This window comes from Biomphalaria glabrata, chromosome 11, assembly GCF_947242115.1.
Source record: "Biomphalaria glabrata chromosome 11, xgBioGlab47.1, whole genome shotgun sequence".
Taxonomy (NCBI): domain Eukaryota; kingdom Metazoa; phylum Mollusca; class Gastropoda; family Planorbidae; genus Biomphalaria; species Biomphalaria glabrata.
The window spans coordinates 34,810,545-34,838,022 of NC_074721.1; the positions used below are offsets into that span (position 1 = coordinate 34,810,545).

The 27,478-nt window shown below is 37.1% G+C and overlaps 1 protein-coding gene across 2 annotated transcripts; it reads right to left on the bottom strand.

The window, feature by feature from the left end:
- Positions 1-803: 803 nt before the first annotated feature.
- Positions 804-27,235, bottom strand: LOC106072828 (guanine nucleotide-binding protein G(s) subunit alpha-like). Of its 2 annotated transcripts, none has more exons than XM_056004790.1 (12): positions 27,096-27,235; positions 23,868-24,371; positions 18,188-18,260; positions 17,338-17,392; positions 16,162-16,275; positions 15,413-15,510; positions 12,516-12,570; positions 12,127-12,212; positions 9,083-9,262; positions 5,728-5,870; positions 4,134-4,270; positions 804-2,376 (listed from the first exon to the last, which is right to left on the bottom strand). In XM_056004790.1, exons 2-12 carry the CDS (start codon positions 24,022-24,024, stop codon positions 2,191-2,193), a joined length of 1,284 nt encoding a protein of 427 aa, XP_055860765.1. In that variant the 5' UTR covers positions 24,025-24,371; positions 27,096-27,235; the 3' UTR covers positions 804-2,190. The 2 variants fall into 2 exon arrangements, with proteins under 2 accessions (XP_055860765.1, XP_055860766.1); XM_056004791.1 differs by lacking the exon at positions 27,096-27,235 and adding an exon at positions 25,988-26,153.
- Between the last annotated feature and the right edge of the window lie 243 nt (positions 27,236-27,478).

Sequence of the window (27,478 nt, forward strand, 5' to 3'; positions counted from 1 at the left end):
AGACAGTGTTTCGCCTGATAAATTCAGGTTTAATAAACTAGTTATACAACAGATTACTTATTTTCATATTTATTAAACTGTAAGTTTACATTCTAAACTTTACCGCAGTCTAGTTTTTCATATATCTTTTTTTTTTAAGGCTTTGGACGTCTGGTAACCTTCCAAATATTTCTAGAATATACTCATAAGTAAAAAAGTAGTCCCAAAGGCAGACGCCGAATGCGATGGATTGATGACGTGGAAGCAGATCTGAAGCAGCTTGGGGTTAGGGCGTTGAGACGAAAGGCCCAGGAGAGGTCTGAATGGAAGGATGTGTTGAAGCAGGCCAGAGCCCTCCATGGGCTGTAGCGCCACTGGGATGGATTAAAAGTAAAGTTTCCCTTTCAGACCTTTTGGTCTATAGGCCAGATGATGTAAAGGTCATCTATTTCTGTGGCCTGGGGTTAACAAGGGTGTCATGTGACCACCACAACGAACAACCGCCTTTACTTTTCTCCAACTAATGTCATGTACCATTAAAGCTGGGTGGACTCGAAATAAAAAATTTCCACTCTTCAGCAGGAGTCGAACCCAAGCGCCTTAACGCTCAGCTACCGCGCCTCATAATATGCACATATAACATCCTTATTGCATTGCGCTTAACTGGCAAACTAAATTGCAACGCGTGTCTTGTGTTGATATGGGCAACCGGACCTAGTCATCCTACAAATATACCAATCAGCTGGTACTTTATAGCTAAACTATAGTATCATTATGTCATTACTATTATATTGGTTCACAACGAAAAACAAACAAAAAAAAAGTATTTGCAATAAACTTTTTAATCTTTGATACAAATTCTATGTACAGAGTCCAACATCACACAAACATTAACGGTAATAAGATAAACCAGCCATCAATGTTCTCTCAAAGTGTTTAGACAATTTGAAAAAAACAGTTTCAACAAAAACATTGTTTTGAACACAAAAGTTGGCAAGTCGGGACTAGCATAGTTTGTCTTGCATAGAATTGTCTTTGTCTTGGTCATAGGTTTGTTTTTTTTACACAGCTTGCACACTGATAACCTTACACACAGTCAATCTTGCACACTGACAATCTTGCGCACTATGCAGTCTTGCATCACATCTTTTCAATGTCTGGGTCTTGATTTTTTAAAAATATATTATCGCATGTTGGTACATTTTCATTTATCTCACGGGTCTTGGTTGGGTTAGAAGTCTTATGTTTCAAATAATTATGTCTAAAGTCTTTACCTTTTTCAATGCTACGATCGATCGGAGGTCTCTGTGTGTGTGTCCTTAAAGTGTGTAGGTCAGTCTTTAGGAACACATGTTTAATGTGCTCCCAGGTCATTTAGGCACTCGTGTATTAGTCTGCATATTCAATTATTTTAAATGCTCCATTTCTTTAGTACCTTGAAATAGTAAGAAACTAATCGTTGATTAAAAAAAAAAACAAATCGCCCTCCTTCATTTCAAATACTTCGCTTAGGCCAATCTTATAATGTACACTTGTCACCTTGTCCATGTCGGTCTTACTACGTTTCGGTTTATGTCCAGGTTGGTCTTCGTCCATCGCGCTCATTGTCAATCTCGGCCATTTGTCCATCTCACTCATTGTCCATCTCGGCCATTTGTCCATCTCGGTCATTTGTCCATCTCGCTCATTGTCAATCTCGGCAATTTGTCCATCTCGCTCATTGTCCATCTCGGCCATTTGTCCATCTCGGTCATTTGTCCATCTCGCTCATTGTCAATCTCGCTCATTGTCAATCTCGCTCATTGTCAATCTCGGCTATTGTACATCTCGGTCATAGTACGCCTCGGTCTAAATCTATCAAGTCAATGTCCATCCCAGTCAAAGTATATCTTGGCCGATGTAAATCCTGGCCGATATTAATATTCTTATAGTTAAAATTGGCCACCCAAAAAGCAGAATTCACTAATTTTAAACATCAAAGGAGGTTTAAACTGGTTTCGCTTCACTGATTGCTAGATGATGACGTGATTTATTGATCGATGAATTGATTGATTGATTCGCATGTGTTGACTTCACCCATGAATAAGTACACATTGTTCTTGGTGATTTAAACTTTGTTGCATAGTTCAACTCTCAATCGGTGTAAACCTCTTTAAAACGTCTGCCGTCATATAAATCAAATCAGCACAAAATTGAACGAAATAATAATAATCACAAAATGCCGAAGCGTTCCAAATGTTTTCTGATGATAATTGAACGACAGCCCTCCATGACCTTCTTAATGTTGCCCGTGTCGACAGCACATGTGTAAAACAGATGACACGTGTGCATTGTGTGCCATTGCTTGTCATGGACCTGAATGTTCTTGTTAATGACCAGGTCCCCGCACGTGATCATCTGAAAGAAAGTGACAGCAGACGGTAATACAAAAGGGGGAAAATAAAATATGGAGATCTATTGACATTCCACTGCCTAGGACGTAAGCTTTCTTTTTTTTTTTAAAGTAATGTCAGTATTTTATAAGATAAGGTAAGAGTTTGAGTTTTGAGTTTAGGCACAATAGAGGCCATGTCGTGCCCGCGATAAGGTAAGATATTTGGCTTAATTTGTGGGCCAAGTGAAGACGTTTCTCTAAGATGCAGGGCCGGAATGGCTGTCACGTGATAACAGGCATGCATGTCAAGGTTGCCAGTAAAAACAACAAGTTGTTTGGTACCAATTTATTCTCGAAATCACAGTAGATTTGGAGTAGAGCCAAAAATAGTTTATAAAGCCCAAGGGAGATAACAAGTATAGTTAGAATTCACAATAACGAGAATCAAGATATTTTTAGAAGCATTATTCTATCGCAGAATAGTAAAAGAGAAAAAATCGGAGTCTTTTGTTGATTTTATTTTATTTCAAAACTTTCTCTGTGGATTTTTTTTTTATGCTGAATGATATTGTGTCCTTATACATTCAACTTTTTTAAATGTGCTTTTTATTTTACTTCTCAATTTAGTGATATTAAATACAATATATGGAAAGTAGATATATACCCATAAGTACGCATAGGTTTGCGCAATACTACCGTTACAAATCCATAGATGTAAAGGTATTGTAAAATCTAACATATAAACCAGGAGTTATATCGTATATATGTATCTATGTCCCGAATAAAAATCAAAACCGTTAGACCAATCTTGATCAATCTTGGCATAAATGTTCCTTAGATCATTGCGGAGACCGTAGTGTATGTTTAATGTCCCTACCACTACCGGAGGGCTTTTAAATAGACAAAAGTTATCTAATTGTATCTCCATTAAAAAAGCGAAACTTTTTAACAAATCGGGTAAACCTGTTATACTTTTGATTTCGTGGCAAAATTTAAAAAATGTGAAGGGAACATTTCCTAATGTTTAACATAGATTTTTGTTTTTACTTTTTATCGAGTCTTAACAGCGAGTACAGCGAGTATTAGAAATTTGTTTGAAAAACAATTTGTCGCGTGACATTTAATTGTGTAAGGGGTCTTTCAAACATGCCAGAACAATACACATTTTTTTGTATCTCTAATGTTAATAAAGTAAACTTTTTTTTTTACTCCGCTTGCTTAGAACTTTAGAATCGTTTGTAAGAAGATTGAAGATTTTCACGAGAAACTAAATGTCAATGACGTTTAATACAACTTCACTGCTGCCAACTAAAAAAACAAACAACTGAGCTAAAGTTTTAACAAAATCTCCAAGCGTGGCAGCTGATCTTCGTATCAAATCTCCTTTATTGCTGCTAGTTAGTTGCCCATTTGATTTGAAAAAAAAAATTAAGTCATAGCGTGTAAGTCGACTACTTCCTTCATATTGAAATTATTGTGTTCTACAAACGGAAGAGGTACACAAATCTGATAGTCTGCAGTGCTAAAAAGTCCACAGAAATTATCAAATACCTTTAAAAAAAACATAGCTTAACACTCCCTTTATTTGTGTACACGTGATACACCAAAAAGCTAGCTATTTATAGTTTTGTTTCCTCCATGTATGAAAATCTTTAATAGTAATTTAAATAGCAGAATTATTTTTCGAGCTGTTAATTTTCTGTTTTCAGCATCGGTACAATTAAGGCCATGCCCTGCCCATATACTAATAAGAAGATTCCCAATTCTTGCTATGACTTACTTGGTACAGTTTTTTAATATAGGCAGCAGTCTTGACCGCCTCAGCGCTGATGTCCGTCCTGGAGGAGCGATGTCTTCGTTTGCCTTGGTACTCAGACCCCCCGGGACATGACTCGATGAATTCATTCCTATCGGCATCTGGGAAGTAGGAAACACGAGAGGAACTTGAGCAGTGGCCGAACAAACAGTCCCACACTTGGTACACACACTGGGATGTTGTGTATAGAACTGTATGGTTGTAGGATTGTTATTGCATTGATTTGAATGTGATGCTAATGAGAATAGGAGTGTGAACTAATGGGACATAATCGTTAAGAGGGGATAATCGTAGCATGAAGGGGAAATAATCAAAGTATGATGGTGAGAGGTGGGGGACTTCATAAGAAGGTTGTCATTTCCTTTTAATTAACATAGTAAATGTGTTTGTAAGTTGTTAAAGTTGGAATTACTCTTGTCATGTGCTCATTGATGTATGTTTTGTCGTTGAGGGCTGCCTGAAAATGGTCAATGACTTTAATAAATGGATTCATGGACTAAGAAGTGTGAAATTAAACAAAAAATGAACATAGAGGGAGACAAACTAGAAGGGAAGTAGGACATGAAAACACCGGAAGTCTTTCAAAAAAAATGAAAGCACACGACGCGCTCTAAGCAAGCCTCCACTTGGGGAAGGCTGCCCAGGTCCGAGCAAACAGAGCAAGACCGGTCAGTGTACCGTTGGTTTATATTTTACATGGTTCAGGGTCAACTTCAACTCAAAGACGTCTCTGAGCGAAGAGGAGGACATTGTCTCATATTCTGCCCCGACTAGCTGACCTCCGTCTCGACAGGTCTAGGAAGTCATATGCTCTTGACCTCTATGGAGACATAAATGCAATGCGCACAGCCGCAGGGTTTTAGTCTGGGACTTTGGAAAGAGATGATTTCAAACTCTCAAACTCTTGCTCACACGATGTCTGATGACGTAATGATGAGGCAATGAAAATAGATTGTGTCAACTGGATGATAACATTTGATCATTTCCTCCAATTTCGTTAGACAACTCGAGTTTATTTATTTGCCATGGTAGGTTTTTCTGGCAAGGTTGATTATAATTTTTTTTAAATGATTTAACTGAGCAAAAATGTGTTTTTAAAAGCAAAACCTTTAACCATTTAGAACTGACGTTTAGGAAAGGGAGAAAGAGAGAGAAATGGCGAAAGAGAAAGGGAGAAAGAGAGAGAAAGGGAGAAAGAGAGAGAAAGGGAGAAAGAGAGAGAAAGGGAGAAAGAGAGAGAAAGGGAGAAAGAGAGAGAAAGGGAGAAAGAGAGAGAACGGGTTTTGTATTAATTGTATTTTATTGTGTGTCCTTTGTAACAGGCACACCAAGGTATTCGTAATTTTGTACTCTATATGTATCAAGCAAATAGGGACCTGGGCCTTATAGATGTTCCTGGTCTCTTCTCTCTAAATCCGGCCCTGAAAACATTGTTATGCTGCAAGGTAAAAGATAGCCTCAGTCATCGCTATAAAGACTGTGATGGTTCTGATGTTTTCAGTTTGTCATTACGATAAAGACAATGGCAGCTTGCCAGTATTCTATTTCAAAGACTTACTGGAATGAGCGAAGGTGGTATAATCTGGGAACATGTCCGGGTGCTGGTCTAAAAATTCTTGTATTGATCGCCCTCTTGAGACTTTCTCTAACAGTATGTCGATCTTGTTCAGAAACAGAAGCACCGAGACTGGGCGGAGAAATCTGGGTTTTTAAAAAGTTCAGAATTAGTTTTTTTTCTGAAACTGTTGACAGCTGTCAGACGTGAGCCCTGTGACAAAAAACTTTATTAAAACTTCGTCAAGCTGATTGTAGATAATTACATTTTTTTTCTTTCTAAAGAAAGTCTAGTGATGTATACAGTCTTCTGATATAGATACCGAACTAGCGTAAGGTTAAATCGTGTCGAAATTGTTATTTAATATTGTATGGCGATACTCAGAAAGTATTCTAAACGGGGAAAGGGTGGGGCCGTGATCGTATGCGGGTTTGTGGGTTGCTGAGGGTTGAGGTTAAAGAAATGACAGGAGGTAACAGCTTTTTTTTTCTTACAAAGGTAGTCTTAATGTCTTTATTATAAATGTAAACAAGATTACAAGGTGGCCCCCATAGAATTCACCAATGGGCCAGGAATATATCCAAGCCATAGTCTTGTTTCGATCGTTTAAAGTAATACAATTTTAAAAATCAATTGGCGTTATTTTTCACATAAAAGCAAACAGTGCAACACTTCGAATGAAAACCTCCGGATACAGTGTCGGTGGCACCTAGTGCGGTAGCTCAGGGTGTCACCCATCCCACATCAACTTTCTTTAAATATGTTCCAATAAAGACTATTGCTAGTTAGTTCTTTTTGTAGAACCAATACAGTGAGCTGATTACCTACTTTTATTGATTTTTACTCAAATGTAAAATCCAGCTGTTTATGACATTTATTCAAATGTTATTGCAAATTTTACAATGATATTTAATTAAAATTATAAACAGACTTAACATCATATGAACAGGTTTCCTTTATAATACTTTAAGACAGAAGTGGTATAACGTTGTGCTTTGACATTTAAACTTACACTACCATTTAGATGTGTTCAGGCATATTTGGGCATATATCTAAAGATTTAATTATTATCTTTTTCGATGTGTCTGCTTTTGCCAAGTTATAATTTTTCCAACTTGGTTGTCACCCCAAAATGGTGTCGACCAGTGTGGACCGCATCCCTTGCCCCCCCCCCCCTCCTACTGACAGCTCCAAGATACCCACCTCTTCCCAACAATTTCAATTAATATATTGGAGTAGACGGGCTAGGAAATAAAAAAAAATGAGCCCTCACAACTAAACAGGTTTCTTATACGAACAGCATAGGCCTAATACACTATTACCCAATAATAGGCCTAATATATATATATATATATATATATATATATATATATATATATATGCTGTACGCACGTTTATGCATAGGGTTAGGGTTTACTGGGCGTTAAGGTTAGGGTTTGGAAAAAAATCGCTTCCCCCCCCCACTCCAAAGTTCTGGATCCGTTGAAAACACGCCAAAATATCTAGGGGTGACCATGGATAGAAAACTGTCAATGCTCCAGCACGTCCAGGAAGTTGAATGAAAAGCCTCGGAGAAGTTAGCGTTACTAAGAAAGCTAGCCGGCACAAAGTGGGGTGCTAAAGCTGACATGCTACGCACAATGTACTTAGGGGCAGTTCAAGTATATGCTAGTAAAACTGCCCTCGAATCACTCGACCGGGTACAAGCACAGGCCCTAAGGTTCATTTGTGGCACCTTTCGGACAAGCCCAATAAAACGCTGCTGAAACCTTAACAAACGTAGCCCCTTTAAATCTTAGGAGGGAGAGGGTGTTACTTACGGCCTACGAGCGCTATAAAAGGGGCGACTCTAGGCTATCCACCACAATCTTAGTGCAACAGTGGAGAGAGAGGAACCGCATAAAAATGCGATCGTTTCTTCACATTGCGGTCAATTTGTCAAAATCAGCTGGGCTCTCCACTGTCAGAATCCCTATTAGAAGGATTAGTACATGCCCTCCGTGGAGGAGAAAACCGGCCCCACAAATAAACCTATCCCTTATAGGGCAAGAGGGAGCCACCTAGAGGCGATTAACACCTGCCATTGTCCAAAAATTTGGCATCAGCAACAATTAAGTCCTACCCATGAGATGCCATTTTCTGCTATACCGATGGGTCGGTAATGAGGGACCCCGATTGATCTGGGTATGGGGCCCTTAGAGTCTACCCAGACCGGACAGAAGCAGACCGGCTCTCTGGTCCATGCGGCTACGCTGCATGCTCCATGGACGCTGAGTTAACAGGGATAACTCTACATGAAACTGGAGCCACTACTGTGGTACGCGTCACCGACTCTCGCTCTAGTCTCCTAGCTATGGGTGGCGGGGGAGGGTCGCCCGTAACAGAAGAGGCAGTCAGCGCCGCAGATTACATCCGCCAAGCTATTGGAGCTGTCGTTTTCATGCAGTGGGCGCCCTCTTATGACTTTACACGTTTAATCTTAAATGACAAGATTTAGAGCTAGACCAAAATTGTGATCTGGATTAGTAGGCCTACACTGGGTAGGCTAATAGTGCACTAATGCTGTTCGCATCGGATTCCTTTCTAAATGTGATAGGCCTACTACTGCTTACATACTAAATACATCTGCACCCCTAATCTGTAAGAAGATAATCTATTTCCTTAATAGATTATAGATGTAAATTGTGTTCAAATTGAAACAACTTACAGTGAATAGTTGTATATGCAAGTGGGCTAGCATCCATACTCAAAATTGGGAAGATTTTACAGTAGATCGATCCACCAACAACAGACGTAGAACAATTCGAAGAGTGCACAAGATCCGGAACTGGCGGCTAAAAATAGCTCGCTGAAAGGTCTATAGTACGAAAAAAGGGTGGGCTATTTAACCACTTTGTTAAATTCAAAACAACCTTTTTAATTAAATCTTCTTTTTTTCAGAATGGAGGGTCAGAATGACCAGTCCTATATCTGAGATGAACTCAGGAATGGTTTCCATATCTGGCAGCGCTCCATTTCGTTTGTTTTCTAAAGCGGTGTTTTGGGGCCACTATCTTGTTCGGGTTTCTGGATCAAGTAAGCAGCTTTGAAGTATGTGGTCAGAATTCTCTGGAGACACTCCACAAAGGCATGCTAATTAAATAAAAAGGAACTCAAGATAGTCCATAAAATGCTAACAAGCAACTACCACCATTTGCTTATCATATGGGAATTCCCATAAAAAATATCAGCAAAATATGACCAAACGATGCAGACTACAGGAAATTCTTGCGTATACAGCAAAGGGCCTACAGTTTTGTACCTTCACAAATATTCTACAACCTCCCGCCTTCCAAAAAAAAAATGTGTAATAGGCTACCTGTTATTCCAAACTTGTTCAAAGTTTTCCAGAGACTCGAGAAGTCTGTTCCTCGTAGGATCTTCCCTGAGAGTTTGATCAAAGGAAGACATTTCTCCAACGTACATGATGGCAATGACGTCATCAAAGACTTGAATCCATTTCTTTCTCTCTCCCCTTTGCCCCCCAACATCGTAGACACTGAGAGGAAATAAAAATATTTACCGAAAATTCGCTGAGGGACATTGTACATCTACAATAAGAGGCGGAAAAAAAAATATTTAGGTTTTTTGATATATCTGGTGAACAGAATAAAAAAAGTTTTGATACAGAGGCGTAGTGAGCGAAAGATGCGTCAAGGGAAAGTTACTTTATTGGCGCCCCCTCCCCTTTTTCATGAATATCACATAGAAATATAGGCTTATAAATGAAAAGTATTAAAAATAATAATATAAAAAAAAACTCAGAATGTATTACCTAACTAAAATATTTACAATGATTTTATTTTTAGGCGCTTCTCTGCGTGTGGCGCCCCCCCCCCTCGAGGGTGGCGCAGAGAGCATCGTGCCCCCTTCCCCCCCACTACTACGCCTCTGTGTTGATAAGCTATGTTTTTGTATTAATAGGTTAGTAATTTCCATGCACTTTTTAGCGATTCTGAATCAAATTTCCAAGATCTTCCGTTGGTACCTCATTTTGTTTATTTATTTTTTGTAAAATAGTTTAAATTAAGCGTCCTTGACATTGTTTAGTAATGTATTAAGGTCATCGTGAAAATGGAATCTAAAGAAAAATGTGAGAAATAAACAAAGGATGATTGGGAGAGATTCTGAGATAAATAGGCAGAATTAACAATGTCAAGGACGTATTGAAAGATCACTCTTGCCAACTTAATTATGAAAAATACTTTGTGTTAAAGTTTAGAATTTTATTCTGCATTGCTAAAAAAGAATGTAAACAATAATTATTACATGCTTTTAAAAAATACTAAGCTTATAGACACTTTCGTATTCTGTACACCTGATACACAAAAGTTCCCATTTATGAAAATCCCACATGACTGCACAACTGTTTAACAATCAGATTATTTCTTTAGAGACAATCTTTAAATGTTTATGTTGGAAACTAATGGAAGTTATAACAAAAGGTCCTATGACGATGATTCAAGGGACGTAATGCACACTGGGACCTAATCCGATTCGGTTCGTGACATCTACTTTTTATGCTAGAGTCATAGACAAAATAAATAGAGACTGGCCGATTAAAGAGTTTTGTGAAACGAAAATTTGTGACTTGCAATTTTGTGTACTTTATTATACAGCATTTATGAGAAGTATAAAAGTTAAGGATTCATATCTATTTCAGCCACACACCTATATAAGTATTACATTATTTTCACAAGTGTTTTTTTTTTAATCTCTAATAATGAAGATCATGATATTTTTCATAATTCGGAAATCCGAATACAATAGATATACATGTTTTCAAGTTACATGAAGTTACTTCCTTCGGCCAGTCTATATTTATTTATGTCTATGGTTAGAGTGTACTAGCAGTTCTAAATTAAAAAAAAAAAATCCCCCTAGGTCTGTAGCCTACTTAGTAATACACGGTTAACGAGAGTGTCATGTGGCCTGCACAACTAGCTACTGACTTTGCTTTCCCACGTTCAATGTGTTAAGTTCACACCCAGGGACATTCAATACCTCATTCAAGTGGATTTGAACCTGGCCTGCTGAACGGTTCAAGAAAACTTTTTTTTGTTACTTAAGGAACGATAATTCAATAATAAAAGTTCAAAAAAAGAAATTATGTTTACTTCCCTTTAAAGTTGTAAAATTTATAACATTTTTAAAGTCTCTGAAATAACCTGAATAATGTTTAAGCTCTAGCACTTTCCAGAGAAGAAAGAAGGCACTGATGAGATTCACATTTTTGAAGTCCTATTTTATAGCAGAAGGCTAAACAAGGCTGCCCCTCCCCCCTCCCCCCCCCCCCTTTAACAAGTGTAGCATCGTTCCATCACGACATCTACAACACATATTACAACAGAATAACATAAGTCGCAAATTTAACACACACAAAAAAAATAATTTCTAAAGATTAGAAAGAGAGTTTGCAAATTCACAAAAACTCAAAAGCGGCCCCAGAAGAACTCACCCATTTGTCGATCTGTTTTGTATGCATTGCAGGATAAAAAAACTATAGTAAAAAAAAAAAAAAGACGATCTCGGTAGATTATTAGTAGTACGTACAACAGGAAACATTATTAAAATCTGCATTTCTTTTAAACTATTTAGTTAAATAAAATTGCATACATAAATTTTATAACAAATATAGGCACCTCCATTACTTAAAATAGCCTCCCTTTTTTTCTGCTGTTTTTTTTTTGTGTGACTATTTAAACTAAAAAGTTTTTAAATGGTTTATTTTTATGAAAAAACAAACTTGTTGAATTAATTTTTAAAACCGGTTCGCTTTTATAAGATAATAAAGTAGCTCTTGCGCCAGAACTAAGAAGGCTGCAAAATATCATGAAATCGGATTTTCAATATCTTTTCTAGTTTTGAGATATAATCGTGACGGACAGACGGGCAAGACGAATACGTCTTTCCCATTTGTTGGTCACTAAAAAAAGCATTTTCTTCATTCCTAGAATAGGATCCCAATTGAATTGGTTTATTTCGCGTCAAGAAATATGCTCATTGTTTGCACTAAAGTTTTTAACCCCCCCCCCTTTTGCATCAGTAAATATATATTGTGGTAAAGTGGTAAATCGCTTGGCTTCTGAACCTGTGGTCTTGGGTTGAAATCTCGGTGAAGACTGGGATTTTGAAGTTCGGAATTCTGACGTCAGACCCTTTGAGTCCACCCAACTCTAATGGGTACCTGACTTTAGTTGGGGAAAGTAAAACGCGGATGGTTGGTGTGCTGGCCACATGACACCCTGATCGTTAATCGTTGACCTAAAGAAACGAATGACTTTAACATCATCTGCCCTATAGATCGCAGGGTCTGGAAGAGGGACTTTACTTACACTTACAACTTACCAAGACACAACTTACCAAAATCGGACATTCTGTCCAGCATCACGCACTGTGAACTCAATTTGTTGTATAGATGACGTCACCACACGACATCGCAATATATCCTTGGAATGGGATAATGAATCTCAATTACTATATCACAAAAGTAGAATTCTAGTTTTAGCTTTGTGTAGTTGTAAAGGTTAATGATATTTGTTATCGGGTTTCGCGTCAGGCGTATTAACATGAATCTCTATTAAAAAAAAACTAGTGTTTTTTTTTTTATTATTATGATTATTTTGTATTCACAAATTTAAAAAAAAAAAATACAAAAAAATAAGAAGAAAATGCCATCGACACATGACAAACATTTCAACCACACATGACAAACTCATATTCAACGACACATGACAATTAACGATACTTACCTGGTCAGATGGTGTATACTCTGATGCTCTGAGCTCGTCAATCTTTTCTAGGAAACTGAAAGATTAACCAATGAGAATTCAGTTCTTAGATTAACCAATGAGCATTCAGTTCTTAGATTAACCAATGAGCATTAAGTTCTTAGAAAACTGAAAGATTAACCAATGAGCATTCAGTTCTTAGATTTAGAAATAATTGATAAAGAGGGCGTAGATAGGATGGAAGAGTCAGTGCAATGAACTCCCTCCCTCCACTTCCCTTTCACTTTAAAAAAAAATTTTTACACACTCTATTAAACTAGTCAAACAAGATTTTCTCACTCAACTCAGATTATGTTAACTGCGTTTCAATATTCATTACAATTTTTACACATTTCCAAGAAAGCTGAAAAACTGATTCAAACCAATGGGTTGTTTTGAAATTGAACGAAGGGAAAAGATTTAAATCTTAACGCATTAGAAGAAAAAAACAAAGAAATTGCTATTATAATTATAGCATAGGTTTTTTAATAAACAAAATTTGATTGCAGAGGAATTCACGCAAGAAAAAAAATTTAATGCTACAATATTTTATTCAGAGAAAATTTTTAAAAAGGGCGAATAAAGCAGGATTTCACCCATGCCCGAATCAGGGACCTCCCACTTGGTACCAACTCATGTCAGCAATACAGAAACCAAATAAGTTTTTTTTAAAACGTTCAGCGTAAACTAAAAAAGTTCGCATAAGTTGCATTTACCACCCAGTTGTAACGTGGCAGTATGACCCACCTTATGACCATACACCAGCACACTATCCCCTGCAATAGTAACAGGGTCAACACACATTCATAACAACCATATGCCCCAAACCCTGTAGAATTATTGAACAGAATAATATCCAATTAAACTTAAGTCGCTTCAGTAAAGTAGTGATACAGTTACAGCTCTGTTATTAAGCAGGCCCAACTTCAGCATTAACTTTTCGATTGGTTAGAATTAAGTAAAATAATTCTACATTCTAATGGAATTAAAAGTTTTATTAAAGTCCATCTTTGGCATTGACAGGGGAAGTCAGCATAATGTTGAATATATTAAGTGTCCATATTTTAAGGTATATTTTTACATACAAGATCCTCTGGAAACCTCTTTAATGTATCAAGGTTGCGGGCAAATCAAATGTTAGGTAGATACTTATCAGGGTATTCTGATGGTGAAGCTATTGTGGCTGACTGATACTCAGCTTCAGTTACAGGTTGACAAACAGAAGTTCGGCATAAATATTATTCAAAGCAAGACTAAGATACTAGTTCAGAACACAAATACTGCACCTCACGTAACCATTAATGGCCAACCACTAGAAATTGTTGACCATTTTTTCTATCTTGGCTCCATCATATCAATCAATGCTCTACTGGATAAAGACATTTAACAACAGGGTAGTCAAAGTAATGGGCACCATGTCACGGTTGCAGAAAAGAGTGAGGGACAACATCTAGTTGACTAACGATACTAAAGACTGAGTCTACCGGACCTGTGTGATGAGCACTTTGCTACACGGAAGTGAAACATGGTCAAACTACTCATAGCAGGAAAAAAAAAAGCTGAATGTCTTTTACCTCCGATGCCTAGGGCGGATCTTTAAATTAAGGTGGTAAGATAAAATAACCAATGAGGAATTGCCACGAAGAGCAGGGTGCCAGGACATCCGCTGTGCTATCAGCAGCAGACGCCTTGGTTGGCTTGGCCACGTTAGTAGAATGCCAGTAAGTCGACTTCCACAAGACATTCTGTATGGCGATCTAACAGAAGGCATGAGAGCCGCTGGTCACCCACTTTATACGGATGTATTCAAACGCGACTTGAAGCTCTTTAAAATCGACACTTGCATCTGGGGAAAAGTGGCACTGGATAGATCCGCATGGAGAACGAGTATAAAAGAAGGGTCCCGGATTGAAGATGCCATACACAACAGTAGTAGAAAGAAGGGTGAAAATGCAAGGCGCCTGGTGACCGCAGCTGTGTATTAAGGATTAGCCTCTTTAGCCACACAAGAAGTTTCAAGAGGTCTGTCGAGACGATCAATGCCACAGATATTTTAAGAGTGAGGAAAAATGATAGTTGGCCAACTTGAATCTTTATCTTTCTTATTAGTTCTTAAAAACAAAATAAGTTACTCACTATTGTGCACAATCGAGTAATTAGTTGGTAATGACTAAAGTTTCTCACAATTTTGCACAGTCAAGTAGTTGATAATGACTAAAGTTACAATTGTGCACAGTCAAGTAGTTGATAATGACTTAGGTTACTTACTATTGTGCACAGTCAAGTAGTTGATAATGACTTAGGTTACTTACTATTGTGCACAGTCAAGTAGTTGATAATGACTTAGGTTACTTACTATTGTGCAGTCAAGTAGCTGATAATGACTTAGGTTACTTACTATTGTGCACAGTCAAGTAGTTGATAATGACTTAGGTTACTTACTATTGTGCACAGTCAAGTAGTTGATAATGACTTAGGTTACTTACTATTGTGCACAGTCAAGTAGTTGATAATGACTTAGGTTACTTACTATTGTGCACAGTCAAGTAGTTGATAATGACTTAGGTTACTTACTATTGTGCACAGTCAAGTAGTTGATAATGACTTAGGTTACTTACTATTGTGCACAGTGAAGTAGTTGATAATGACTTAGGTTACTTACTATTGTGCACAGTCAAGTAGTTGATAATGACTTAGGTTACTTACTATTGTGCACAGTCAAGTAGTTAATGACTTAGGTTACTTACTATTGTGCACAGTCAAGTAGTTGATAATGACTTAGGTTACTTACTATTGTGCACAGTCAAGTAGTTGATAATGACTTAGGTTACTTACTATTGTGCACAGTCAAGTAGTTGATAATGACTTAGGTTACTCACTATTGTGCACAGTCAAGTAGTTGATAATGACTTGTTTTGATAAAACACTCTTGAATACCTTGATCTAGCCACAACTTCTTGCAATGATCCCAGAACTCCTGTTACAAGACAGTAGAAACGGTTCCAAGTTTATTTTCTGTATCAAAGTGATTGTTTGTTAGTATTGAACGATTTTTTGTTTTCTAAATGCTTGATAAGTCTTATCAATTTTTAATTAACATAAAAGTATCTCTTTCAGACCCTGGATCTACAGGGCAGATGGTGTCCATAAGTGTCTGTGGCCCGCGGTTAACGAGGATGTCATGTGGCCAGCACAATGACCAACCAATGTCATATACCCATTAGAGTTGGATGGATTCAGTTGTACCATTAAAATCCCTAAATTAAAAATGCCTTGTCTTCACTAAGATTCAAACCCGATAATCCTAAATTTTCAAAGCCAAGCGCTTAACCACCTAGAGCTTCTAGGTCTTCTTGATATAATCTACAACATTCGTTTAGCTTAAAATATTCTGCAATGAAAAGAAAAAATGCTAAAATATAGACAGCTCTTTTTTGTTTGCAAACTAAAAACTATCCTCTACGACTTCGTTAATTATGTGTTCAATAATGTGTCGCTGACATATAAGAAACTGTAATTCCGTTCTTTTACGTTTGTTAACTGTTACAAAAAACAGTAACATTCATAAATAGAATTGTGTTTTTTTTTTCATAACCGTTAAAAGTATTTTATATATCGCGGCTTTCACCTCTGGTAACTCCGGCTTTGGATCAGCGCCAACATTCAAGATAAACTCAGCGCTCACCGCACTGTCGTCTGCTTCGAATGGTAGAGACATCGTCTGCATGGCAGAAAGTAGAGTCTGAAAAATAAGACGTCACTGATCTTGACGTTATAATCAAAGGACTTCGATCAAATCAAATTACCGTGTTAAAGAAATCTTTAAAAATAATTTTTGTTTCAATTTTAAAAATATATTGTATCAGAGGCGGACTTAGCAGTACGAAACATTTTGGCAAATGTCTTGTGCGGGGCCTAAACGTAACCAAAAGTATCATGCTAAGAGCTTTTTTGGTATCTTTGTTCTAGATAACAAGTCTTGGTTTTGGAAAACTATTTCCAAAGAAATCTACTACAAGGTATTTCAGTCTATAACGGATAGGTATAGTTCATTAGGATGTGGGGCAGAAGTCCAGTACATTTGTATTGTATCACAGGCTGACAGTTACAAACAGAAATCTCTCCATTGCGGGGTCCCTCAGGCCTTGAGCAGTTGTCCCTGTTCGCCACCCAATTATGCCGCCTCCGGTTTCATATAGCAAAGTATGTTAAACGCGATAGCATCTAATTAGTGTACCATATCACCAATGATAAACTATCAAATAGCCCATTAGGTAGTTAGGAGTTAATTATTATTATAGCTTGTAGTTATGAGTTAATTATTATTATAGCTTTTATATAGCGCTACTTTCATGCTTATAGCATGCTCAGAGCGCTTTGGTCCAATCTCATTTGTGGACCAGTGGGGGGGAGGGGGTATCTAAGAGTTGGTTTTCCGTGCTGCCTTTAGGCGCTCAGTAAAAGCAACTCAGCCCGAGTCGGGTGTCGAGCCTCGATCCCCCTTCTAGGTAGCCCTTCTAGGTAGTTCAAGCGCACTTAGCCTCTCGACCACGCTTCCCACAAAATATGCAAAAAAAAAAAACCCAAAAAACAACAACTAGCCCATTAGGTAGTTATGAAGTTATGAGTTATACAGAAAATCTAGCTCATTAGATAGTTATGAGCTAATATAAAAAAAAATCTAGCCCGTTAGGTAGTTAAGAGTTAATATACAAAAAAATCTAGCCCGTTAGTTAGTTAAAGAGTTAATATACAAAAAAATCTAGCCCATTAGGTAGATATGGGTTAATAATAAAACTCTAACCAGCATAGAGTCTAAGACGTTCTTGTGGATATCTTTTACTTTCTCCATTCGTTCCCTGAAACAGAAGAGAATCTAATGCAAGGTACAATAAATAACAAGTATTTGGCTTATAGTATTGCAACTTGTGTGGCCTAATAGCAGGGGCGGACTGGGTGTCAAGATCGGCCCGGGCATTTCTATACAATCTGGACCATAAATTGAATCTCATTTAATTATAAGCCTTCCTTTCCACGAAATTATTATGTCAAGTTTGATCATATATTGATAATTGAACTCATGCATACAGTGAACTCTATATCCTTATGAGAAATGTAGGCCTTATTTTGCTTTTTAATCGCTAAGTGTGTAGGCCGTAAAAGGATGAAGCCTACTAGTAGTTCAGTCTACGGATGTAGGCTATTACATCATTTTGAAACTGTGTTAGATTAAACTAGTATTGCACTATAGAGTCTGTACAAGATTAAACTAGTATTGCACTATAGAGTCTGTACAAGATTAAACTAGTATTGCACTATAGAGTCTGTACAAGATTAAACTAGTATTGCACTATAGAGTCTGTACAAGATTAAACTAGTATTGCACTATAGAGTCTGTACAAGATTAAACTAGTATTGCACTATATTGCACTATACAAGTTTTTTTAACACTTTTATAAGATGATATTATCAAACATTGAACATTTTAATAGTGGCTGGCAATCATGCGTCCCTCTCAGTGCTCTACTGGACCATTTGGGTACTGGCCCACCGGGCATTTGCCCGAACGCCTATATAGCCAGTCTGCCCCTGCCTAATAGCGATGTCATAAGTTTTAATGATATTACATAAAATACTTTGTGAGAGTCACTTACATAAAAGAAAATCCATTGATGTGGATAATCCTCATCTGTTTGGTCATGGTACTTTTTCCTGATTCACCGGTACCTGCAGTCAGACATGTTTCATTGATATTTTAGTACACACCAAACTTATCATATGCCCCGCGCTGTTTTTTATGCCTCTATTCAGTTCGCACATTCGTAGAGGGCAAAACCTTCTGGGTAAAGGGAGGAAATGGCTCTAACGATTTTCCTAGAAATTTGACAGTTGATTTATATCGTTGGGAAAAGAGTTTTGAGCTCGTTGGCCACATTGGGAAAACCATAGCATATATTTTTTCAAAGTATAAAAGAAAGTTAGTTAAATTTGACTAGATAACTAGAAAATATTTGACGCGTAGGACGTTATCATCTTCTTTTTTTGAAGTAACGTCTGTAGTATATAAGATAAGATAAGATATTTCCCTTGAATCTTGTTCATAGTATACGGCTTCGGGTATTTCCACTTGTAGGTTTTATTTTCTTCAGTTAAGAATTTAATAAATTAATATACAGGAACATTTTGCGCATCGCCTTCTAAGTCTAGATCAAATGGTCTATCATTAGAATATTAAGTAGACTTATACAATCGCTCAACCAGGAGTTTTCTAAAAGGGAAGGGGGAAATGGTCGGGGGAAAAAATGTAACTTTTAAAAAAAAATCTAACATTCATTAGTTATTAAAGGCAAAATAATCGCCTCTTTAAGTTGTATAAGTTGTCTTTTTTAGCAGCCCCCGAAAGGGGAAAAGACGCTATTAGTTTTGTGTGGCATGTCTGTCCGTCCGTCCGTCCGTCCCGTTTAGATCTCGTAAACTAGAAAAGATAGTGAAAATCCGACATCATGATATTTTAGACCTTTCAAAGTTCTGATGCAACGGCTACTTTTTTCTTTTCTGAAAGCGAAAAATCTAATGTTATGCAAGAATTTTTTAAAATAAAAATACACCAGTTTTACAACTATCCACTATTAATAGTTACAACCACTTTATGCGAGACGTAATTTACTACTGCAAAGACCATCACTTGAAGGCAGCCCTCATGACCATACCAAGAAAAAGCCTTTGACAGAGTGGTCAACGACTACCTCTTTAGGATACTAGCCAAAACAAACATAGACAAGTCCCTGACAAAATATATAAATTTGGTCTACACGGATGCCACAAGTCAGCTAATTGTCAACCAATCTCTTAGTGATCGATCCCCATTAAGAGATCGGTCAGGCAAGGATGTCCCCTTTCTCCTTTTTATACACCCTCTGCCTGGAACCCTTAGAAGCCTTAGGTTAGACCAAGAATTCGCAGATATTAAAATCCCAGGGCCAAATGCCGTAGTTAAAATCAAGGCATATGCAGACGATACTACCCTTTTTCCCTCTTCAGAAAAAGACGTTAAAATAATAATAGAGAAATTTACACTTTTTGGGAGGGCGAGCGGGTCCAAAATTAATATCCAGAAAGCCATAATGGGGTTAGATAGGTGGGATATCCCCCTAGTTTTCCCTTTAAGGCTTAGGATAGAAAAAGAGATTAAATTCTGTGGTATCGTGTGGACCAAAAACCCGGCACTTTACACTAGAAAACAATGGAATGAAATAGCAGATTAGGTAAAGAAAATAATAAAAACCTTTCAATATATGCCTATATCGGTATAATAATTGTTGGAAGGGCCATTATAGCCAACAACCTGATAGTGCCTAAAATTTTGTATCTGGCCAACAGTGTAGGGCCACCTCCTAACTTCATAAAAAACATACACAAAATCATTAGAAAATTTATCTTCAGAAACACATTCATTAAAATTAAACACAAAACACTAATACAAGATAAAAAAAAAGAAGGGGGATAAGCCTACAAGATATCAAAACAAAAATTAAAGCACTTCGGTTAAAATTTATCGGTAGGGTAGTTAGGTCCCCTGAAAACTTCCCCTTAACCTTATACTATTTCGTTTTAAGGCTCAACAAAATTTCTCCCCATCCAAAACAACACACCCCACTATTTCGGCACCCACATCCACCCATTTTACAGATCACTAACCAGACACCTACAAAACTATGAAAATCTAATACATCACAAAACTAAAAACATTTACACAGCACTTAGCGACAAACTTCAAGAAAATTTAAAGCTTAGAATAAAATGAGGGAGGGAATTAGGAATAGTTGTCAATACACGCACACGTGCACGCCTTTACACAATAAAAACATAACTCCTAAAGCACGTGAGGTGGCCTTCAGACTGATTTACGAAATGACCCCAATAAAGACGAAGGGTAAGGACAGGGCAGGCCACACATGTAAACTATGTGGGGTAGATAATAACAAACTAGAGAAACATTCGTTTGGGGAGTGTCCAAACTTCACCACTGTGAGAGAAACTCTGTCGGACATTTTAAATGCCAACAGTCTGGCCATAGGTCTAGCTATATTTTTAAAATAAAATACCCAAAAGCAAAAAAGTAAAAAACTTAAAGATATGAACTTGATTTTGTTAGCAGAGGATACTTATATGGAACATGTATTTAAAAGCTACTTATGACAGCAAAATCCTAAATAGACTTCAAGTAGATCATATATACAGAAGGATTATACAATGTAGGATAGAAAATGTTAAATAAAAAAAAAATTAAATGTACATTAAAGCATTAGAGTTTATAAGAAGAAATTTCTATAAATCAAACAAGAACATAAAACTAAAATGTTATTTAAACTTGGTTAGGCCAATAATAGAATATGCATCCTCTGTTTGGGACCCCTCAACTCAACATTAAGAAACTGGAACAGACATAAAATAGAGCATTGAGATTCATAACAAACGAATATTCACATTTGACTAGAGTAACACCTTTAGTAAAATCACTAAATTTAGAAAGCCTTCAGGACAGAAAACTCAAAAGTAAAGTAGCAATTATACATTACACACTGAACCATAATCTTCAAATACTAAAACAAAATTTAATAAAATACCCAGAAAGACACAAAGATAAAGGCACATTCCTCATCCCATATGCTGGGACAAATTTGTACAAATCTTATCTTATATAATACAGACGTTACTTCAAAAAAGATGATTACGTCCTACGCGTCATGCATTTAGTCATGCATATTAACCAATGACTTAAATTCAGCCAAGTCACTGGTTTTCCTGGCTAGCTCAGGCAACCCATTCCATGCTCTAATAGCACTAGAGAAGAAGAAGTGTTTGTACAAATTTGTCCTAGCATATGGGACGAGGAATGTGCCTTTATCTTTGTGTCTTTCAGAGTATTTTATTAAATTTTGTTTTTGTATTTGAAGATTATGGTTCAGTGTTTTATGTATGATTGCTACTTTACTTTTGAGCCTTCTGTCCTGAAGGCTTTCTAGATTTTGTGATTTTACTAAAGGTGTTACTCTAGTTAAATGTGAATATTCGTTTGTTATGAATCTCACTGCTCTATTTTGTGTCTGTTCCAGTTTTTTAATGTTTTCTTGAGTTGAGGGAAATGCTCCTTCTTCCCTAGCGCTATTAGAGCATGGAATGGGTTGCCTGAGCTAGCCAGCAAAACCAGTGACTTGGAGTTTAAGTTATTGGTTGATATGCATGACTAAATGCATGACGCGTAGGACATAATCATCTTCTTTTTTGAAGTAACGTCTGTATCATATAAGATAAGAAGTAAATGAAAATTGAAATGTATAAGAATTTAAAGACTATATTTAAACAAAAGAAACTTTAATTAGAGAATAAGATGAAAATTCCTTTTTTTAAAAGAATAATATGTAAATGTATATAATACTGTGAAGTGACTAAAACAGAAGATTTGACCTAATTATTACAAAGAAACGTAAATGTTTATAAAATAGAAGACATTCACAAGAAACAGCACTACTGCTACACGCCTTTCCCTTCTGAATAATACAGTCTAGGTAGATCTACCCATACAATCAGCATCTAGCGTCCTGCGACGGGGAAATTTGAGACACTTTCAACAACCAAGTGACCTTGATTAGTCTCCCACCGCTAGGGCACCCAACAACCAAGTGACCTTGATGAGTCTCCCACCGCACCCAACAAACGAGCTCACAAGTGCTTGCGATCCTCTTCTATAAGAGGAAGTACATCAGTAGCACACCGTTACCGGAAGTCGGAGTCTTACAACACCGACTAGGAATTCCGTTGGTTGAAGGAACTCACACCACTACAAACTTGAAAAAATGAAGAAGAAACTCAGAGAACGCCAAGAGAACTATTAATGCTAAGCATAAAGAGAAATAAGACAACCAGTGCTTCATCCCAAGGGAGATAACAAGAATATACAAATCACCGAAAGAAGTTTGAGCCATCAATTGTCTCATAAACAAGGAACTCCAATGGTATTCTCACATTAATGCCCAGAAAAAAAGACCCAAAAAACTACTTAAGGGGAGATCTTCATTCTTGTCACCCTTGAGGAGGTGGCACTGAGTGCAGTGCTCCCTGCTCTGTGCTACCAATGTTGTTAATTTATTGACAATTCATTCCAGTATTATGCCAAAGCTTATTGATTCTGTAATTATGTTTTGTAAGAAAATACTCTAACACCTTCATGTTGTTACACAATCTTTATAGTTATATTTAATGCAACTAAGGTATTACCACAACGCAACTTTAAGAGCAATGAATAAGTTTCAGTTGGATTTTCTGTGAATAATAGTAAAATACAGAGAGGCTGTCGCGGGTTGAGACTCCCCGAATTCTGACTCTACCAGACATGATTGCCATCTTGACGACAAGGAAGTAATGTTTCAGGTCTCAAGGGAGGCAATCAAAAATTGTCAAAGGAAGGGGAAAAAAGTTATTATGACATTAACCCCGCTCTTTCTTAGGAGCCCTTGCTGCAGTCCACTCCGCAAACAAACCGGAAGTACTGGAATATATGACCTTAAAATATTTTTTCTTCATAAGAAAGTCTTTTACATATATTCAATCTATATTATTATTAGTGTCCAATCATATACATCATTAAATAGAAATAAAATTGATTTAAAAGAGATGGAAAAAGAGGCAGTAAAGCCCCCAAAAAAGAGACAAAGAAAAGAGGCCTAGGGCCCAAGGATTCCTATGATGATAAAGCTAAAATGGAATAGCGCAAACGCTGAGGTTTCCTAAAAAAAAAAAGGAAAATTTTTTTTTCTTTTACGGAAATGATTTTTTTCTTGAGGATTTGAATAAGAGATTGACCTTTTACAAGGGTTAGATGTAGTATTAATGAAACAGCCGCCGAGCGATTGGTTAGCAGACATGCAGGATGGGCAAGGTATTCAGTGGTTAAGATATGTTCACTCCAAACATCTCAAACACAACAAGAAGAAGATGGACAAACCAGAAAATGGACACACAAGAAAATGGCCACACATGAAGATGAACACACACACACAAATGGACATGCAAAAAAAAAAAATGGCCACAATTGAAAATGGCCACACACAAAGATGGGCACACAAGAAAATGGCCACACATGAAGATGAACACACACACAAAATGGCCACGCAAGAAAAATGGCCACACGTGAAAATGGCCACACAAAAAGATGGGCACACATGAAGATGGGCACACATGAAGATGGGTACACATCTGAGAAAGACAACTCTACAAAAACCAATTCTTTACAATCAAAAAGTGTCAAATATAAAAAAGGTTGAATGTTTCTACCTAATAACAAAAGTTTCACTCTTTTGGCGTCCTTCCTGTGATCTCTTTTGATCGAGCGTGTCAGCTCCTTGTCTCTGTGGCGGGCGCGCCGAGCTTCACTGCTGCTTTCGAAATACGACTTTCTTCCTAGAGGCGAGCAGCCGTCAAAGCAAGCCATGACAGGCGTGAACCTGTTTGTAGCAGAAGTACAGCCTTCATCTCACTAAAGACCGCTCACTAGTTACACAATATTGTATTGGGATTAAAGAGCGCCCTCTAGCGAACTTTTCAGACACAACCGTTGTTTTGTTTCTTTTTTACTTGTACTGTCTTGTCTGTTCAATTTGGAAGTAGTTGCATAGTGAACTAGTCGTTTTATGGTAAATTATTAAGTCCAGAACAACCCAACAGGCATGTCCAAGAGATTATGAAAAAAATTTAGGTCTAGATCTAATAATTTTCAAATTAAATTTGGATGATCTCTAGCGGAAGCTGTGTGGTGGAGCGACGTTCTGGTGATGGAAACTGAAACAAATGTAATAATGACATGTTATATTTCTTAACAATGTAACAGTTATGCTTTGCAGAGGAAGAGAGAGCGAGAGAGAGAGAGAGAGAGAAAGAGAGAGAGAGAGAAAGAGAGAGAGGGGATTGTGAAAGGGAAAAAAGTGATGTAGGAAGAGAGGGGGTAAGGAGGAAATTTAATGGAAAGGTCGAAAAGAGAGAGAGGGAGAGAGAGAGAGAGAGAGAGAGAGAAATGATTTGTGATGATGAAGAAACATGATATACAGTGAAGACATAGAGAGGGGGGAAGCGAGTGTGTGTGTGTGATGCTATTGTGGAGGTGGGGGGAAGAGATGTATGGAGGGATGTGATCAAACAGAGGACATAGAGGGGAGGTAGAGGAAGAAACTGAATATATGAAATACAACCGTAAATTGATGTGTGTGATATGTACAGAAAGTTGATGTGTCAGACACATGAGAAAGTTGATGTGAGACACATGAGAAAGTTGATGTGTCAGACATATGAGAAAGTTTATGCGTGAGACACAACAGAAAGTTGATGTGCCAGACACATCAGAAAGTTGAAGAAAGTTGATGTGTGAGACACATCAGTAAGTTGATGTGTAAGACACAACAGAAAGTTGATATATGAGACACAACAGAAAGTTGATATATGAGACACAACAGAAAGTTGATACGAAGAACACAACAGAAAGTTGATACGAAGAACACAACAGAAAGTTGATATGTGAGACACAACAGAAAGTTGATATATGAGACACAACAGAAAGTTGATATATGAGACACAACAGAAAGTTGATATATGAGACACAACAGAAAGTTGATATATGAGACACAACAGAAAGTTGATACGAAGAACACAACAGAAAGTTGATATGTGAGACACAACAGAAAGTTGATATGTGAGACACAACAGAAAGTTGATACGAAGAACACAACAAAAAGTTGATACGAAGAACACAACAGAAAGTTGATATGTGAGACACAACAGAAAGTTGATATGTGAGACACAACAGAAAGTTGATACGAAGAACACAACAGAAAGTTGATACGAAGAACAAAACAGAAAGTTGATGTGTGAGACACAACAGAAAGTTGATATGTGAGACACAACAGAAAGTTGATACGAAGAACAACAGAAAGTTGATATATGAGACACAACAGAAAGTTGATACGAAGAACACAACAGAAAGTTGATATGTGAGACACAACAGAAAGTTGATATGTGAGACACAACAAAAAGTTGATATGTGAGACACAACAGAAAGTTGATACGAAGAACACAACAGAAAGTTGATACGAAGAACAAAACAGAAAGTTGATGTGTGAGACACAACAGAAAGTTGATACGAAGAACACAACAGAAAGTTGATATGTGAGACACAACAGAAAGTTGATACGAAGAACACAACAGAAAGTTGATACGAAGAACAAAACAGAAAGTTGATGTGTGAGACACAACAGAAAGTTGTGTAAATAACATTGAACTGGGGTAAAGACACAAAAATATGATGTGCATTGAGCTAAATATTTTTTTTGTACGAAGAAGCTGATATGTTTATAACTTTTCAAATTGAATGAAAACGTTTTTAAAAAGCGATTACTTATACAGACCTAGACCAGAAATCAAAATAAATACCAATTCATCCACACAATTTTTGCCATTCGGGCCTATGTTCAAATAACCCACAAGCCAGTGGGGTTAACGGCATTATTAATCCATGTTTGAAATAACAATTAGGTATCTACATAACCTTTAACCCTCCATAGCTTCCTCCCAATCCATAATTAGACTGGGGGAAAAAAAACAAGCCACTGTCTGTAAAATCTAATCTGTTACTATATTTGTCTTCGCTGGTTCCGTGCCTATGTTGTCATTCAGATTGAACACACCTGATAACAAATCTCGATTCGTTTTTATTTGCACCTGGTAATGTATTTGAGGAAGATTTACCCTTTAAGCCTTTTATTCATGGACTAAATGTCTGATTTATACAGTCCTTTATAAGCACCATAACAATCAGCAGTCTTAAATGTTTTGTGAAACAACAAAGCATTAAAATGAAATTAAATCCGCAATATTTTAAAGTAGGTCTTTTCCAATAAGCACTGCACGGAACTATATAGATCAAATATTTAACAAAATGAAAACTAGAATATTGCTTCGTCAAGCTCGTTGTCTATAGGCCAAATGATATAGACCAAATGATATAGGCCTAATGATATAGACCAAATGATATAGGCCTAATGATATAGACCAAATGATATAGGCCAAATGATATAGGCCAAATGATATAGATCAAATGATATAGGCCTAATGATATAGACCAAATGATATAGGCCAAATGATATAGGCCTAATGATATAGGCCAAATGATAGGTTTTAAAAAAAAGTTTTTGCTAGGCGTTCGAAATTAAATTTAAGCTCTCAAGTTTCTAATTGCATTTTCCCCATTGGGGCGCCATGGATTTAGTGTCGCCATACTTCCTCATGACAAATAATAAACGTAGCCTGAGGATAAAGATTCCTTGGATATCGCCTATGACGTTTTATGGATATACCGAGACTCTTATAAAATGACAGGGAAAATCTTCTCAATCAAATAGGCCTACAACTACTAAATAATGTAACTACTAAGGATAATACTTTAATTAATAAAAGCTTAGACCAAGAAACGAAAGTAATAAGGAAAGAAAACAACGAATCAAAATTAAAACCTACTGGTCTGTCGTCTGCGTCTAATTGATCTTCCGGTGGTCAAAGAGAAAGAAATGACACGAAGACTCTTATAATTTATAAGGACAGTGAATCAACGTGAAGCAAGCTAGATCTGTGTAATACTAATAGTCGGAAATAAGAGAAGGATGAGGTGGGGGAGGGAAAGCATATTGATACATGGTGTGTGTGTGTGTGTGTCGAGGGGTGGAGGAGAAGGCAGAGTATAGTAAAGGGGACACAGTGAATTTGTTCTTAAATTAAACCCAGATCAAATGTGAAAGCACAGTTGCGAGATTGTGTCATAAATCTGACACAGCAGCCACGAGCCTTATCTACATATTGTTTTGTGAGCTGTTGTGTTGTTCCCCCCCCCCTTTTCCTCCTCC

What these genes read in the sequence shown, in the direction of transcription:
- LOC106072828 (XM_056004790.1), bottom strand. Translation starts at nt 24,024, where the DNA reads ATGGCTTGCTTTGACGGCTGCTCGCCTCTAGGAAGAAAGTCGTATTTC. An exon ending in CAAAGCCGGAGTTACCAGAG is followed by an intron (nt 15,511 to 16,161) that starts GTGAAAGCCGCG and finishes GTCTTGTAACAG; the next exon opens with GAGTTCTGGGATCATTGCAA. An exon ending in CTACTTGACTGTGCACAATA is followed by an intron (nt 12,571 to 15,412) that starts GTGAGTAACCTA and finishes TTAATCTTTCAG; the next exon opens with TTTCCTAGAAAAGATTGACG.